The sequence below is a fragment of the Aphidius gifuensis genome, linkage group LG5 (assembly GCF_014905175.1).
Source record: "Aphidius gifuensis isolate YNYX2018 linkage group LG5, ASM1490517v1, whole genome shotgun sequence".
Taxonomy (NCBI): domain Eukaryota; kingdom Metazoa; phylum Arthropoda; class Insecta; order Hymenoptera; family Braconidae; genus Aphidius; species Aphidius gifuensis.
In genome coordinates, this window is record NC_057792.1 from 17175899 (window position 1) to 17191850 (window position 15952).

At 23.7% G+C, this 15952-nt stretch overlaps 1 protein-coding gene across 2 annotated transcripts in view; it reads right to left on the reverse strand.

Annotated features, from left to right (window-relative positions):
* Nucleotides 1-15952, reverse strand: part of LOC122857997 (putative uncharacterized protein DDB_G0282133) — a 72843-nt gene that overhangs the window by 48460 nt on the left and 8431 nt on the right. For both annotated transcript variants that reach the window (XM_044160588.1, XM_044160587.1), the window contains one exon: nucleotides 14222-14644. In XM_044160588.1, the coding sequence (XP_044016523.1) occupies nucleotides 14222-14266 (45 nt within the window). In that variant the 5' untranslated portion in view covers nucleotides 14267-14644. The remainder of the gene's footprint in view (nucleotides 1-14221; nucleotides 14645-15952) is intronic.

Sequence of the window (15952 nt, forward strand, 5' to 3'; positions counted from 1 at the left end):
ATACGTCAATTTCACGGCACGTAGACCTCATCGTGTCACACTCGATGTTTACATATATATACACAAATATATAAGTCATTGTGAATGTATAAATTTTCACGAGTATATATTTAAACAAAAAAAAAAATATATAAACAATCATTTCAATATGCACTATTTAATATTAATTTCTTTTATTTTTATTTTCATAAATTTTCATTTTAGAAATGAATAAAAAGCAACACTTTATGATGATGATTATAATTGAAATGTTAATTTTTTTTTTTAACATTGTGAAGTGATAATTAATTGGGACAAATAATCGTATTGATTGAAAATATTTAATTCAAATCAGATGTTATTTTTAAATTAAAATTTGAAACAAATCATAGTCAAGGCCATTTCAGTCTAGTGTCATGTTCAATAAATTTTCAATTGACAAACTAATTACACAACGAAATGGCATTGATTACATATCAATAATTGAATCAACCAATCATCAATGACCCTCATTTACAATTTAAAAAATAAACATTCATAATTTTTTCATTTTTTAATCAGCAAAATATTAATTTTTTTTTTATGTTATTCTTATCTTCATTAAATTATCTTAATTGGAGATAATTTTTAAACAAACAAGTTGCTTAATTAAAACTTCAAGACTATATATTTTTTATATTGTCAAATATTTTATGGATATAATTTTTTTTTTTTCATTTTAAATACGTCAAAGTTAAAAAAAAATAAAAAATAGAATTTCATCACACCCTTCTGTCTCGTCAATGATAAAACGAAATAAAAAAAAATTTCTCATGAAGTGTCAAGCATCTGTAAACGACTCTCAACCCTCAAGAAAAAAATCACACAAATCCAATTTCATTTCGTATATATTCTCATTCCCCTCTTGAGAATGAAAAATGAGTAAAATCAGAGTATATTTTATTTAGAAAAAAAAAAAAAGAAACAAAAATAATAAGCCAAAAATTACCTAGATAATTCACAATAATGATGATAAATAAAAACTGTAAATTTAAATATAATATAAAATGATGAAAAAATAAATCATATTTATAAAAGTTAAATATTGTAATAATAGAATCATCAAGTTTGTATTTAATTTTAATAAATTAGCATGTCAAATATAAATTGAAAATTTAATATATTACTTTTTTGTTTGACTAAATATTAGAGTAAATTTTTGCATTTAAACTAAAACGCATGAGACTAACGAATTTCGTTAACTAATTAAGCAAAGACACATGATGAAAGTCAGTTTGTAAAGTTGACAGTGTGAGGATTCGACACATGTATGGATACAGAGATGATGAAAAGGGTTTCATTAAATTGTGCACACAAATTCATCGAGGTGATATATGTTTTGAAAAAAATGTTTAAAAATTATATATATCTAAACTGTATAAATAAAAATTCAATTAATAAAATAACTAATTTATCAACATGACAAAATTTGGTTTATTTTTTTTTTTTTGTTACTTAAAGTTTGTGTGTTCATTGGCCCTGAAATTGAACCCAAAAAGTACCAAATATACGGCAATGAATTTACCGTTACAAGTGAGAAAAACCAACGCCTCGTATTAAACCGGTCCCTTCTCGTATTCGAAAAAAAAAAATATATATAAAATTATTCTGACCAACTCGTACGTGATGTAAATTCAATCCAGCTATGTGACAATTTGTTAGATCCCTTTCACAATCAAAAATTTTTTTTTAAAAACTACCAGAAACTAAAAAAACTTTTTTATTTTTTAATCCATACATTGGATTGAATAAAAAAAATAATATTTACGTATAGATACTGTATGAATTGAGTCAAAGCTTTTTGTTATTTGTGACATAGAAGAGAAAAAAAAAAAAAAATCAGACTAAATAGAATACCTATGAAAGGTATTATTTCTGCAAATAAAAAATTTTTTTTAATCCAAAGTTATTTTTTTTTTTTCAAATAAAAATTTGACTTATTTTGATAAACTAAATTATCTTTTTTTATTATAAACTAAAAATACATGAGTTTGTTATTAAATTTCAAAAAAAAAAGGTAAAAAAATATTTGTAAAAATTATTTATCAAAGAGTTTTTACGAAATTTTATTTTTAGAAATTTATAAAAATAATTTTATATATCGTAAAGTAGATGAGATTAAATAGGTTAGTTGGTGTTCGAAAAAAAAAAAAAAAAATCCATTGAAAAGTATATTAAAGTGCCATTCAGTACATTAAAAAATATCTACAATCTTTGATTCGAGTCACGACGAGAAAAGAGAAGAAGATTCAACGCGACGTGACCCCTTTAACGAATCCCTCGCGTCCCCCCCAGCTCAAGATCACATGAAAAAAAATTGAAAAAAAAATATTCAATGATGTATTTTGCTACCAAGATGACCCGGGGTCTTCTCATTGAGCACAAGGATGTATCAAGCATAGCGAGGACATACTTTCTTTTGCTCTCAACATTAATAAATTTGAAACTGAAAAAATATCACAGCTAATGATGACGTTTTTATCTACAATGTTTGAATGAAAATTTCACCAAGCGAAATCTAATCTAACCTTCATTTAATGTTAATCCATTAATCTTCAATGTTAATATTTTTTTTTTAATTCAATTTACATGATTAAAAAAAATTCTAAAAATTCAACTTTGATTATTCCGAATTTCTCATTTAAAAGAAAATAAATTATATTTAAAATAAAAAATAATAATTGATTCTCATTCACAACCCCAAGTATCTTTTTTATTTCTTCGTTTTGTTTTAAAATGAAATTTCTATCGTTTTCATTTTCTTTAATCGTTGTAAGAATATTTGAAAGTAAAAAAAAAAAATATAATTTAAAGACAAGTTTTCCATCTGGCGTAGAAAAACGATTCAATCTCATTTCTTCATCTTTTGTATTTTTTTATTATATATTTTATCTTTTTCTTTTCAGTTGTTCCATCAGGATCAGAAAACTTTCTCAGGGATATATAATAATAAAATCTACAGTCCTGCAAGGAACCCGATAATTTGTCTCGATGAGAGTTTACAACGAGGTTTCTATTGCCTCTCTTTATTCTCATATAGTTTTCTTTGTGTTAAAGTTTTTTGCTGTTCTTTCTTATAAATCTATTTGTTTCTACGTTGCTTAAATTTCTTTTTTTTTTAATTTGACTTCGATGATATCAAATGCAATACGATCTCATTGAGACAGACACACATTGAGAAAGAAAAAAAAATAAAAAGGTTTGACGAAGGTATTGACGGATGGACATAGTGCTTTTTAAAAAAAAACAAAAAATTATACAATATCGAAGGATCATCAGTCAGTCTATCGATTAATAAAATTCTTCATCTTATTTTTTTATCTTCCAATATTTAAACTTCAATTTCCAAAATTTTCTTTTCGTCATCTTGCAAAATTGGTCAACGTCAAATATGAAAATATACGCACCTGCCCATTCAATTGATAAATGATTAAATAAAAATATTATTAAATTTTTTTTTCATTTTGTTAATTTCCCATATAATATTTTAGTTTTATTTATTTTTTTATTATCCGAAAATTGATGAATTCAATCACATCACAGCTACAAAAATAAACAGAAAATTACAGCCAATTTGTACGAGGGGAGAATATATATATAATTTTGTTTTTTTCATAAAAAAAAAAGGTGGTTAACAGTAAAATTGTTCATCAGATGAGTTGACAGGTGTGGCCCAAGGGTGAAAATTAGACAATACGAGAGACATTTCCCATGATATTCACCGAGTCCAGTCAATTGTAACTGTCAGACTGTTTGGACAGTTTTAGTTTGTATATATTGCAAAAATAAAAATAAAATACAACAGTATTCTCTCTCACAAAACATAAACAACAATTATAAAACAATATATTGATTATTTCATTATATATTTAATAAACTCTACTAACATTAATTATAATTATTCCACCTACTATCAAAAGCAAAATTACCAATGATACAATATCAAATTGTTAAAAAAATAATCACCTACTATAACTCTCAATAAAAAATTATTTAAAAAAAAAAAAAAAATACTTTATTAATTTATCAATTCTCTCTGTAGTTAATTTTTTTATTTTAATAATATTCTTGAGGATATATTTTTATGATCATTATATTTATTTAACTATGATATTTTATTTTTTTTTCAATTCTATGGGCTATTGAAGTACAATGGGGTAAAAGTGATAACATCGGTTAAGTCTTTGACGGTATTGTTCATGTACGTGTATATATACGATAACATGGTCATGCAGTAATCCTTAATTATACATTCACAGGATTTGAGATAAATTGAGAAGAGAAGGAGGAGAATGAGAGGAGAAAAGTATATACCATTGGGATTTACCTAGTTTACCTCATTCCATTAGCGTATTCACGTGTATGGAAAGCTAAAGGTAGATTCCCCATGGGTAAAATTGGTATATCTTTGTATTTTGACGATGTGTATAGATAATGTGTCCAGAGAGAGAGACAAAGATATTGTTCAAATCGAAACAGAGGAATGAGAAAACAGCGTGACCAAAGTGGACCAAAGTAGACCAGTCACATACACAGCCCATTGAAAACATATTGTTCCACAAAATTGCTTCTGTACAAGGTGGTGAATACTTTGTTTTCTGATAAAATCAAAATTCATCCCATGAATATTATACATATGCATTGTTATTAATTATAAACATTCATAAAATGTCATAAACATGTATATTACAATAAAAAATATATACATAACATTATGAATGTACTATGACATGTATTATTCTCAAGAATATTATCATTATTTTTTATTTCTTTTTTTATTTGCTATTTTTTATTACTAGTACTTTCACTTTTGCATATCACAAAAATGTTTAATTTGATTTGAAAAATATATATAGTTTTAATGAATTATAAATGAAAATTTTGTATAAATTTTAATCAAGTTTTAATTGATATTTTTTTTTAGTTTGCTTGGGAAAATATTTCATTGATGTCGAATGAAATGACGAAATATTATTTGATCTATGATTATTAATTTTTTTTTAATTTAATAGTTGAAATAGAGACTTGAATTATAGTGAATATTGAAATGTAAAAATTAAATCAATTTAATTTTTATTTATATGAAATTTTATATTGAATTTTTGTATTAATGAATTATTAAATTTTAAAAATGTAATTTAATATTTTATTTAAAATAGATAAATCAGGGATTATATTTTTTTTTTTTGTTAAACAATGATTGTATTAAAATGAAATAAATACGAGAAATGTGCTTATTATTTCTACGAGTTTTATCAATATTATTTTTCAATAATTAATCTGATAAGTTATAAATCCATTTCAATTATTCAACATCACGAATTAACAGTTGTGTACTAAAAATCGTCGAAAAAAAAAAAAGAGTAAAATAAATTATAATATTAAATTAAAGCCGATTATTATTTATTAAGTAATATATGCAATAAAGTATGTAATAATGTAACAGGAAATTACAAAGATATAAGAAAAAATAAAATAACATTGTATGGATTCCTTGTACAACGTTTAAATAAAAGTATATAAGGAAAATAAATTCATGTGAAAGTAGGTATGTGTACGCTTTCGCCTACATCGAAACCCAAGAGATTTTAACATTCTCTGTTAAAAAAAAATACTTTTTAAATCTAGTAACAAAAGTGTACATGTGATTGCAATAAAAAAGAAAAAATTTCCATCGAAAGAAATTGATAATTTGCCATCTTATATTGTTGAATTTGAAAAAAAAAAAAAAATAGAAACACAGAAAAGAGACGTGACATGTATTTTCTATTATTAACTTTTACTTTATAGTTAATCAATTTAATTTGTTTTTTCCAAGAGTAAAATAATAATACTCATTGTATGACCTCAATATTTGTCAATTGCATACACATCAGTTGGTAATTTGTATCCGTTATTGTTTTGTTATTACCCAATGAATTAACTGGGACTCGAGATTATTTTGAGTGACACTTTAACTTGAAGTGTACAAGTGGGTTAATTTAATAATAATAAATTTATTTACTCTTAAATACCACAACATTTAATGGTTATTTAGAAAACTCGATTTATCATGATTCATGATAAATAAAAATACCAGAGAAAATTATATTTGACTATGAAAATTTTATCATTTGCATAAAATTAATTTACACTGATTTAATTATTTTTAAGCTTTAATGTTTTAAGCTTTTTTGCTGCATTTAGAAAATGTAAATTTATAATTTTTTTACTTTTTTTTTTTGTATGGATAGTATATGAAAATGTAAAAAATAAAATAAAGGTCGTTGGTGTATCAAGATCGCGTGAAAATACATCTAATCGTTTGCCATAAAGATTGCGTGAGGTAAGCAAAATTGAAAGTTGCTCAATGCGGAAAAATAACAACTACAAACTATTAAGTCAACTAACATCATGCTGAATTAACTTTCCGTTTTTACATTTTTTTATTTTATAAATATAACACAGTTTTAATTTAAATGAAATTAAAACTTTAACTTGTATTATTCACAAAAAAAAATATACTTTAATTTAAATTATACAATAAAATTTGTTTAAATTTTTAGAATCTATTCATTTAAAATTTTAAAAAATTCTCTGTCTAAAATTATAATTTGAAAAACCAAATGAAAAAAAGCTAAGAAAAAAATAAAAATAAATAAAAAAATCCATTGAATTATAGAAAAAATAAAAAAATATATTCGACATCCGGGTTTTTTGAAAAATAAGCCCGTGAAATATCTAAAGGGATGACTAGGGATAAAAAGAAAAAATAAAAAATATGTAAAAATAAAAATGTGAATAAAAAGAAAAAATAGAAAAAGTATAGAAAAATGAGAGCGAGGGCAAGCTTTGACGTTGCTCTCGGAGATGGACCACTCGTAAATATTCATGTATGAGAAATCCACGATATGCTAAGGGTGAAAAAAATAAAAAAATATCAAGGGGGAAGTGTAGCATCAATTTTTGCTGGACCAACGAATGAACGAACGAATGAACAAAGTAGTATATACGTGTGTGACCATGAGAGACTAAAGTTTCGTGTTTCGTGGTTTTACCATTCCACACTCTCTCTCATGAAAAAAAAGTTATTAAAAAAATAAAATTACATATATAAATATCAACGATAAATAAAAAAATTTCTTTTATCCCTTCCTTTGAAATATTGTCACCACAAAAACCACATCCATCTAATGCAAACACTCAACTCAAATTTATATACAATTTTTTTTTTAATGGAGTACAACATATTTTATTCCATGAAAATTTCAATGCATCGTAATCCAATTGAATTTATTTTTTTCTAGTATTTTTATTTGTAAAAATTAGTGACAAATATTATTAACCTTGTGAATATTTTTTTAATCACATAAGATGACTGAATATAAAGTAAAAAAAAAATTATAAGAAATGATCTAAAACCTCGAAATTAAAATATAAAAAATGAACTTTTATAAAATTTAAAAATTATTTAAACTCATCTAAATAGACAAAAATAATAAATAGTTTTTTAAAAAAAATTATTCATTTTCAAAACTCGTAGATATAACAGTTAAAAAAAAAAAAATTTTTTTTCAAATGTATAAAAGTTAATTGTTGAATTCATTTTTTTTAATAGTCTCATATAAAAATGTCCTGTTCATTTAACCATCTAATGACCATACTACTTTTTATTTAATTTTTTTTTTCATCATAATTATACTCTCTTGTCGCTTTTTTCATACACACCATGTCTCACCCCTTGTTCATATTATTTCGACTAAAATAAAAGCAATTTTATTTAATTTAAACTTTTGTATATTTGATGTATGCAAAAAAATAAAAGAAAAACCAATTTTTTTCCTTTTTTTTTCAACACAATTGAAGGGGCATGTGAGATATAATTAAATTTTTTTTTAATATCAATGCTACTTGATATAGTATGCAGAAAAAATTCAAATATAAAAACTATATTTAAATTGAAAAAATTATTAATTTATTGATATTGAAGAATGAAAAAGTTTAATAGTTATTTTTAAAAAAAATTATCAATTTCTGTTGATTAAATTTTATTTTAAAAATTCATCAAAGAATATATTTTTTAATTATTTATAAATGGAATGAACTAAAGTGTGGTTAAATTCAAATGTATATAAAATATTTGGATTTAAAAATATTAAAAATATATAATATGTATAAGAATTTTTTTTACACAACATCAATGTTATCATTCACAAAGAGGTTTATATGGTCGAGAAGATACGTTGAGTTTGCAAACGAAACATCCTTTGATCTGTCTATTCCATGAGAAGCATCTACAAACGTGTCAGTTTGACAACGACAAGAGAGGAACAAGAGAAACACTGAGAGACTATGTGTGCAAAAGAGAAAATATATCTGTTATGTGTTACTGATGGCAACTTCTAGAGTATCATCTTTATAAAATGATAAAAAAAACTTGAAAAATAAAAGCTAAAAACTTTTGAATAATTTACTTTTGGAAATTTATAAAACCACATAGTAGTATTCATTAAAGCTGTCAATCATCATATTGCTAATCTCAATTTTGTTATTTATAAAAAAAAAAAAAAATATATAAAATATTTATATGAAAAAAATCTAGCAACAAAAAGAGTATCAATTTTCAACTAATGGATTTTTATCATAAAGCTTTGATTGAATTAAATCCACACGACTTTTATGTTATATGAACAAAAAAATAATAATAATATGTAAAAAAAAAAATATGTGATCGATTACATTAACGAGAAATATTGTTGTTTATTATTTTTTATCTTGGAACAATGAAACAAAATGGAATTTGAGAGTCGTTTATGTCAGAAGCAGAAAACAGCGTTGGCTTGTAATGCTAGAGGCCAAAGGTTGAAGAAGAAAAAAAACCATAAAAGTAATATAAAAATATAGAAAAAGATGGCTTAAGTGAGAATCAAGAATCTTTTGTGATGATATCGGATTTCAATCGATGAGAGGTTCTTTTTTTTTTTTTTTCGTTGTTTACTAACAAAACAGATGGAACAGGCAAAAAAAAAATAATATAAAAATCAAGAAAAAGTTAAAAGTTTTTCATTCAAGTATTTCAAAGATTTTTTTTTTTTATATCTACTAAGAAATACAATTGAATTGCTTATAATTAAATATTTTATAATTTATAAAAATTTTAAGGAAGACGCACACAAGCTTGATGCTGTTGTTAAAATTTTTTGTAGATAATATAAAGATTATGTTTCGTAAAGTAAAAATAAAATGAATATTGCAAAAAAATTGTGTAAAATATTTTTTCATTTATATGAAAAAAATATTTACTCGAGAGAATATCAATATTGAATTGTGTAAAAATATATTTATGACATTTAAAATATTATTTTTATATATTTTTTTTTATAGGTCATTGAAGAGTCATTTAAGTTTGAAAAATTATTCGAGATTGATGATGCTTCTTTACAATTCAATTGCAATATGGTAATCATTTTTTTATTTGCATTTTTTTAATATTCATTTTTTTTTATATAAATTTTATAATAATTTTCATCTTTAATTATTATTTCTGTATTCATCGATGCTTCATTCAAGCAAATAAAGTCAAGAGTTGCCATTGACATTTATTTTTTTTATTTTATTTTTCTGATATTAATAATCTACATTTCGAAAACTCAATTAAAAATTGAATATTATTGGAATGAATTATTGAACTGAGTTTATTAACAGAAATAAATATGGTGTCATAGTGACCAAGTGTTTTAACTTAATGAATTTTTACCCCTCTCGAGACTTTTCGATTATTTAAATGCTGAAATTCATAAGCTATTAATTCATGAACCTTACTGTATTTAATATTTAATGAAATATATTTATCAAATATTTGTTCATGTCGTTGACAGACGAGAAGAATAATTATAATAAAAACCCTTTAATTTTTTCTTTTTACAACAAAAATAACAAGAATTCGAAATCTATACAATAGAGAAATCCCTCGTTAGATTTAGTTTTCATTTCTATATATATATAATGTGTGTCTCAATTCACAAATTTACAACCCTTATTCATTATTTTCCTTTATCAACTTTACCATATATTCCCTTGTGAAATATATATCATCAAAAGTTCAAGCTAACAGACAAATCATACACTATATTAATATCTAAAAACCAATCATACTGAAATATTCAAAAATCAAAAAACAAATGATCATTTTTTAAAGAAAAAAATCATCAATTAATTCTCAAAATAGAAGAAATTCGAATTACCCAGAATGAATAAATAAAAATTATCTAAATTTTAATTTATTTAATTTAATTAATTTGAGTATAGAAAATAAAAAACCCTTATTTCTACATAGCCTCAAGCTGTCAAAAAATTACTCAAAAAAAAAAAAAAAAAAAACAATTGATTAAATTGTACCTACTTGGGCGTTACCCACAAAGCTTGTTAAAATCACTTTGACAAAGTTTTACGTTAAAATAAAAAAAAAAAGAAATTATAATAATGACAAACTCGCGATAGTAAGTATAAGATAACTAAATATATACATAAAAATACATGTGTGGCCCAAGGGCATTTGAAAAGGCGAGTTTCTAGTAACGAGGTTACAAGGGAGCTTATAGCATGACGACGTTATCACGCGCGACAACGAGAACAAAATCATCCAAGGGAAGGTTAGTAGTAGTTTATGAAATGTGTAAACGAAGCCCCATAGGAAAACAAAATTAAAATGAAATTGTAGAATAAAATGAACAAGCTATATATTCATATTATTTAATGATAGAAATGCGTTGACGACAAGAAAACCCCATGGGCACACAAGATGAATGTATATATATCATCATCACCACCACCACAAAATATCATTCGCATTTGTCTGACTATTCTAAGCGACTAACCACTAGTCACCACCGCACTCACAACTCACCTATATCTATATACAATATACATAATTCATCTGCTATATCCTTGCACCTTTTCATCAACAATCCAATCCAACTATATTATTCTCTATCTTATTGCCACCCATCATCATCAACCTCCCAACAAAACCAAACACATATATATATATAGAGTATTGTCTGTTGGTCTGTCAAAGCTATACGTGATTCGCGCCCAAAACCAAATAGGGGATGGATATTAATTGGCTTTCAATACACTTCTATTTCTAATCAATCTTTGTCTATATATTTTAATGCAACATATACGTCATAACACGTATTAAATTAATTTTTATATTTTTAAATTATTAAAGCTTGTTTTAAAAAAAATTTAAAAGGGTGTTTCTGTTTTTTATCATTGTAAAATTATTGTAAATTAATTGAGAAATAATGGGTTTTGTAGTTTTTGAAAAAATTGCTTTTTTGGAATTTTTTATTTTGTAATATTGATGAAACACTTGGGGATAATTAAACGTAAATTTAAACACGGTACTTTATTTATCGTATGTTGAAGGGAAAATTAATGAGGTTTATGATATTTTAGCTGAATTATAAAGCACTCATTTATTATCTTTCTGTTGATATAATAATTTTCAAATGGATATATACGTGGTATGTATATTTTGGGTTTTCTTGTTTTAAAATATTTGAATATAATTCTTTTTTATGTAGTAAAATATGGAGGAGGATGCGTAAAGATATATAAATAGAGATAAAATTTGATAGTAAAAAAAGGTTCATTTTACCACAAAAAAAAATACCCTTTTGAATACACAAAATATTTTGGTTAACCCCTCGATATTTAGGGTTGCGCAATGAGCTTTTATCATCACTATGATATTTTATAAATTTATTTAAAATTCATAATCATGGAAATTAAGTAATTATCATGCGTCAATGATATTTTACTAAATTATATTTTTTTTTTAAATTTAAAAATGATTTTAGTTAATAATTTTTACTGAAATATAAATTACCATTTGCATATGAATTTTTTATTTATATAATAATTATAATTTAAAAAATAAAAAAAGTTGTAGATAAAAATAATTGGTCTCAATTAATATATAAAACCAAGATGAAAATAATTTTCCAAGAGGAAAAAAATTCAACATTTTTTGTGTCTAATTAAATTTTATTTTTCCCTCAAGCAAAATAAACAAGATTAACGTCGATTTGTCGACGTTTCTCATCTCTTTTTCCCTTTTTTTTCCATTTTTTTTTCCTAGACACTAGTAAAGATAAAAAAGTAAATGCAATAATTTTCAGGGATCAACATCATCTCACAAATAGATGACAAATATATACATGCATAAAGTATAAAAAAAAAAATAATAACAAGAAAAAGAAAAATAAATAAATTGATGATAAAGAAGAATAGAAAAGTTGGATTATATCGAATAAAAATAAAAATATAAATAAGAAAAAAAAACGACATACAGTAACAATGAAAAAAAATAAATAAAATTAAAAAAAATTCTTCTGATGGTTTGCTCTTTTTTAAAATAAAAAAATTTTCTTTTCTCTTTTTTAGTCTGAGATTTTTTCTCTATACATCCAGACTTTTTTAATTTCCTTCAACGCCATTCTCACACTGTACTAGCAATATCAGTAATTTCTTTATAAATTGCCGCATCACCTTCACTTCCGTCTTCTCCACACAATATATAACTTTTTTGTTTTTCACATTTTTTGTTATTTAAAAAAATTAAAAAAAATAAAAATTACGTAACAAATCCCCAGGGGATATAACAGTTATCAAAGAATACCTGTACACAGTGCTCACTAGACCGTAAAAATATCTTTTTTTTTTTTTTTTTTTTTCTATTTTCATAATTATTATCATTATTTTTGTTAAACTTTTATTTTTGTTTCTGATTTCGTTTAACTATTTTTATATTATTTATAAATACATTTTATTTTATTTTTTCACCGTCAGATAAACAAAGTAAAAATATATCTATTCAACTTTATGTTACCATTAAAAGCCCATTAATACTCAAACAAAAATTAAACTTTATAATCGAATTTTTTTTTCTCAAAATAAATCACAATATATAATATAAAAAATTCATTCATTGTGTTGTTGTTGTTTTTTTCAACTAAAATTACTATAAATATATATATTAAGATTGTGTTTTTTATTTTTAAATAATTTAAAAAATTTTAATAAATATTTTATGTTTATAAAAAGTATTTTGATCTTATGTAAAATTTAAGCCATGAATTTATATGTAGCAAGCTTGGAAGAAAAATAAAATGAGAAGCTTTTTAGAGTGCTAAAAAGGGGTAAAGAAAAAGAAGAAGAAGAAGAAAAATGTTTAAATTATAATGGAGGTGGTGGTGGTGGTGGTGTATATGTTGCTGATGGTGGTGATGCAACCGAGACTTGAAAGGTAAAGCTTGACTACCGAACAACTAATAAGATTATCCTCAAGCTAGCTAGATCATGTTCAACAATTTTAGTCTTCTTATTATATATACCTTATACGTTAAAAAACTGTATCTATATTTTTCAGTCAACCACTCTTTTTTTGACTATTTATTTTTACATCCCTCAGTTGCTTTTCCATACAAGATGACTTTGCCAAAAAGCTACCTACCCTTATTCTATTTTACATCTTCTTTTAAAAAGCATATCTATCTCACTTTATCTTTCGTGTAGTGTGTATATTCAAAGTTATTTAATTTGCCTCTAGACGACACCTAATTATCGGTAAAATTCCACATGGCAAGTGTATATAGTTATATTAAATTTTACTACTCATCTACAACCTGTTCACTTAACCTTCACATTGCCTGGCATTACAAACACATTATTTAAAATTACTATCACTTTGGATTTATATTTTACTTATAGTGACAGTTTCAAAACCACATTTCTCTCTCTCAACATATTATACCAACAAAATTTTATATAATTATATAAATTAAATTAACTAATAAATTTTCTACTTGTGCTATTCATTAAAATTTTGAATTAAATAGTATATATATATTAATTTTTTTTAAATATTTATAGTGATGCTAATTATTATTGACGTAAATTTTTTAAATCACAAAATACTGTTGTATTTTTTTTTAATTTATGATATCATAAAATGATAATTGACGAGCATAACAATCATGATATATTTTGATCATGATTATCGGTAATAAATGCTATTATTTCCGTTGATAATTGCATGATCATTTATTTTGTAATTAATGAGTAATAAACTATTTAATTTTTCATGATATCATTATAATTATTGGATTGAAAAATAAATAATAAAAAATATGTATATAATGTATAATTAACTAACCTTGTATATTCCATCGACGAGCTTGATGAGCTCCTCAGTCTCCATGATCAACCAAGTCACTTGTTTGTTTTAACACAATTGTTTTTGTTATTTTTACTTGACGCACACTCTTTTGTATTAAATAAAAAATTAAAAAAAAAAAACTACAATTCACAGTTAACGTTTTTCACAAAATGTTCATATTAGCGGATTAATTAATTCTTTTTTTCCTCTCTCGTTATTTTTTTATTAATTCAACCACCCGGATCTGTGCACTTGGATTTTCTCTGCTGCCAGATCCACTTTCCCGATCTAAAGCCACTGCTTGATGTCAACACACGTTGACTGTTTGTTATGAGAGACCTTGCTCTCTCTCTCTTTTTTTTTATATTTTTTTTATTTAACCCCGGAACAAAATAACTCTCAACTCTTGGTGACAAAATCCTGAAACATAGATGAGTATCATTATTATTTTTTATCAACATTTTATTATTTATTTTACTATTTTAATAGATTTATTTTTAATCTACCATTGTATGGTTTTCTAATGAAAATTCAATAAATTATATTACGTAATAATACTTAAAGATACTCGTGAAAGTTGATTAACAATGTGATTGATAGGCTTCCCAGGTCATAAAATGTTTAGAAATTAAATTAACTGTATTATTGACATAATTTTTATGGAATTTAATCTGTATAACCTTTTATATATAATATCATTTATTTTATTGTTATTCTTAAATTATTTATACAGTATATTATTTGCTTTTTCAAAATATAGGTCAGTTGTTATTTTTTTTTTTTTTTTATTATTTATTTATTTTTTATTCAAATACTTTTTTTTTTTTCATGAATTTTTATTCGAAAAAGAAAAAAAATGAGATAATAAATACTTGAAAAATAGCTAGATAAATTTTATAGAATGAATAATTTTATTTGGATTATTTTAATCGATAAGGTTTAATATACTGAGAAAATTCACAAGTATTATATGGAACTTTTTGAGATTACTCATGCCAGTACAACGTGAGGTCACGATTAACTTAGAAAATATATACTTTCATTCCCGAAGGACATATTTACTAGAAATATATTTATTCAATTTTCCAAACAAAGATTTTACTATTTAATTTCTCAGCACACATTATTCGACATTAAAATATTAGAAAAAAAATTAAGATGAAAGCGAGAAATTGTGAAAGCGTCAAGAAGACCACGACAAATATATTAAATACTTTTTTTACTATCAGGTAATCACGACACATTTTAACATTGAAATTTTCACAAAATAGCTAATAATATATCTTTGTTATTAATTAAAAAATATTGTTGTTTAATTAATAACATAAAAAAATCAAAAAAAAAAATTATTTAATATATTACTTTCTAATTTTTTAGATAATCCAATTTTACGAGTTTACATTTAAAAATTAAATTAACAAGAAAATTTGCTATTACAAATGAGAAAAAAAAAACATTCTCCAACAATTACAGTTGATTGCAAATAATAGAAGGTATAAATAAAATTAAAAAAAAAAAAAAAAAGTAGTTAAACAACATTTGACCAAGATGCAATAGATCTCTGGTACATCAACATTTCAAGTCCACATACTGGACTCCAAGTTTACTTTCAATCATGAGACAATTTTTTTTTTTTTCTCGTCAACTTCATTTACTTTCATCTCGGAAGCACGACTGGTATTTTATGTAAACAATTTGTGATCGAATTAAGAGCGAATAAAAAAAATT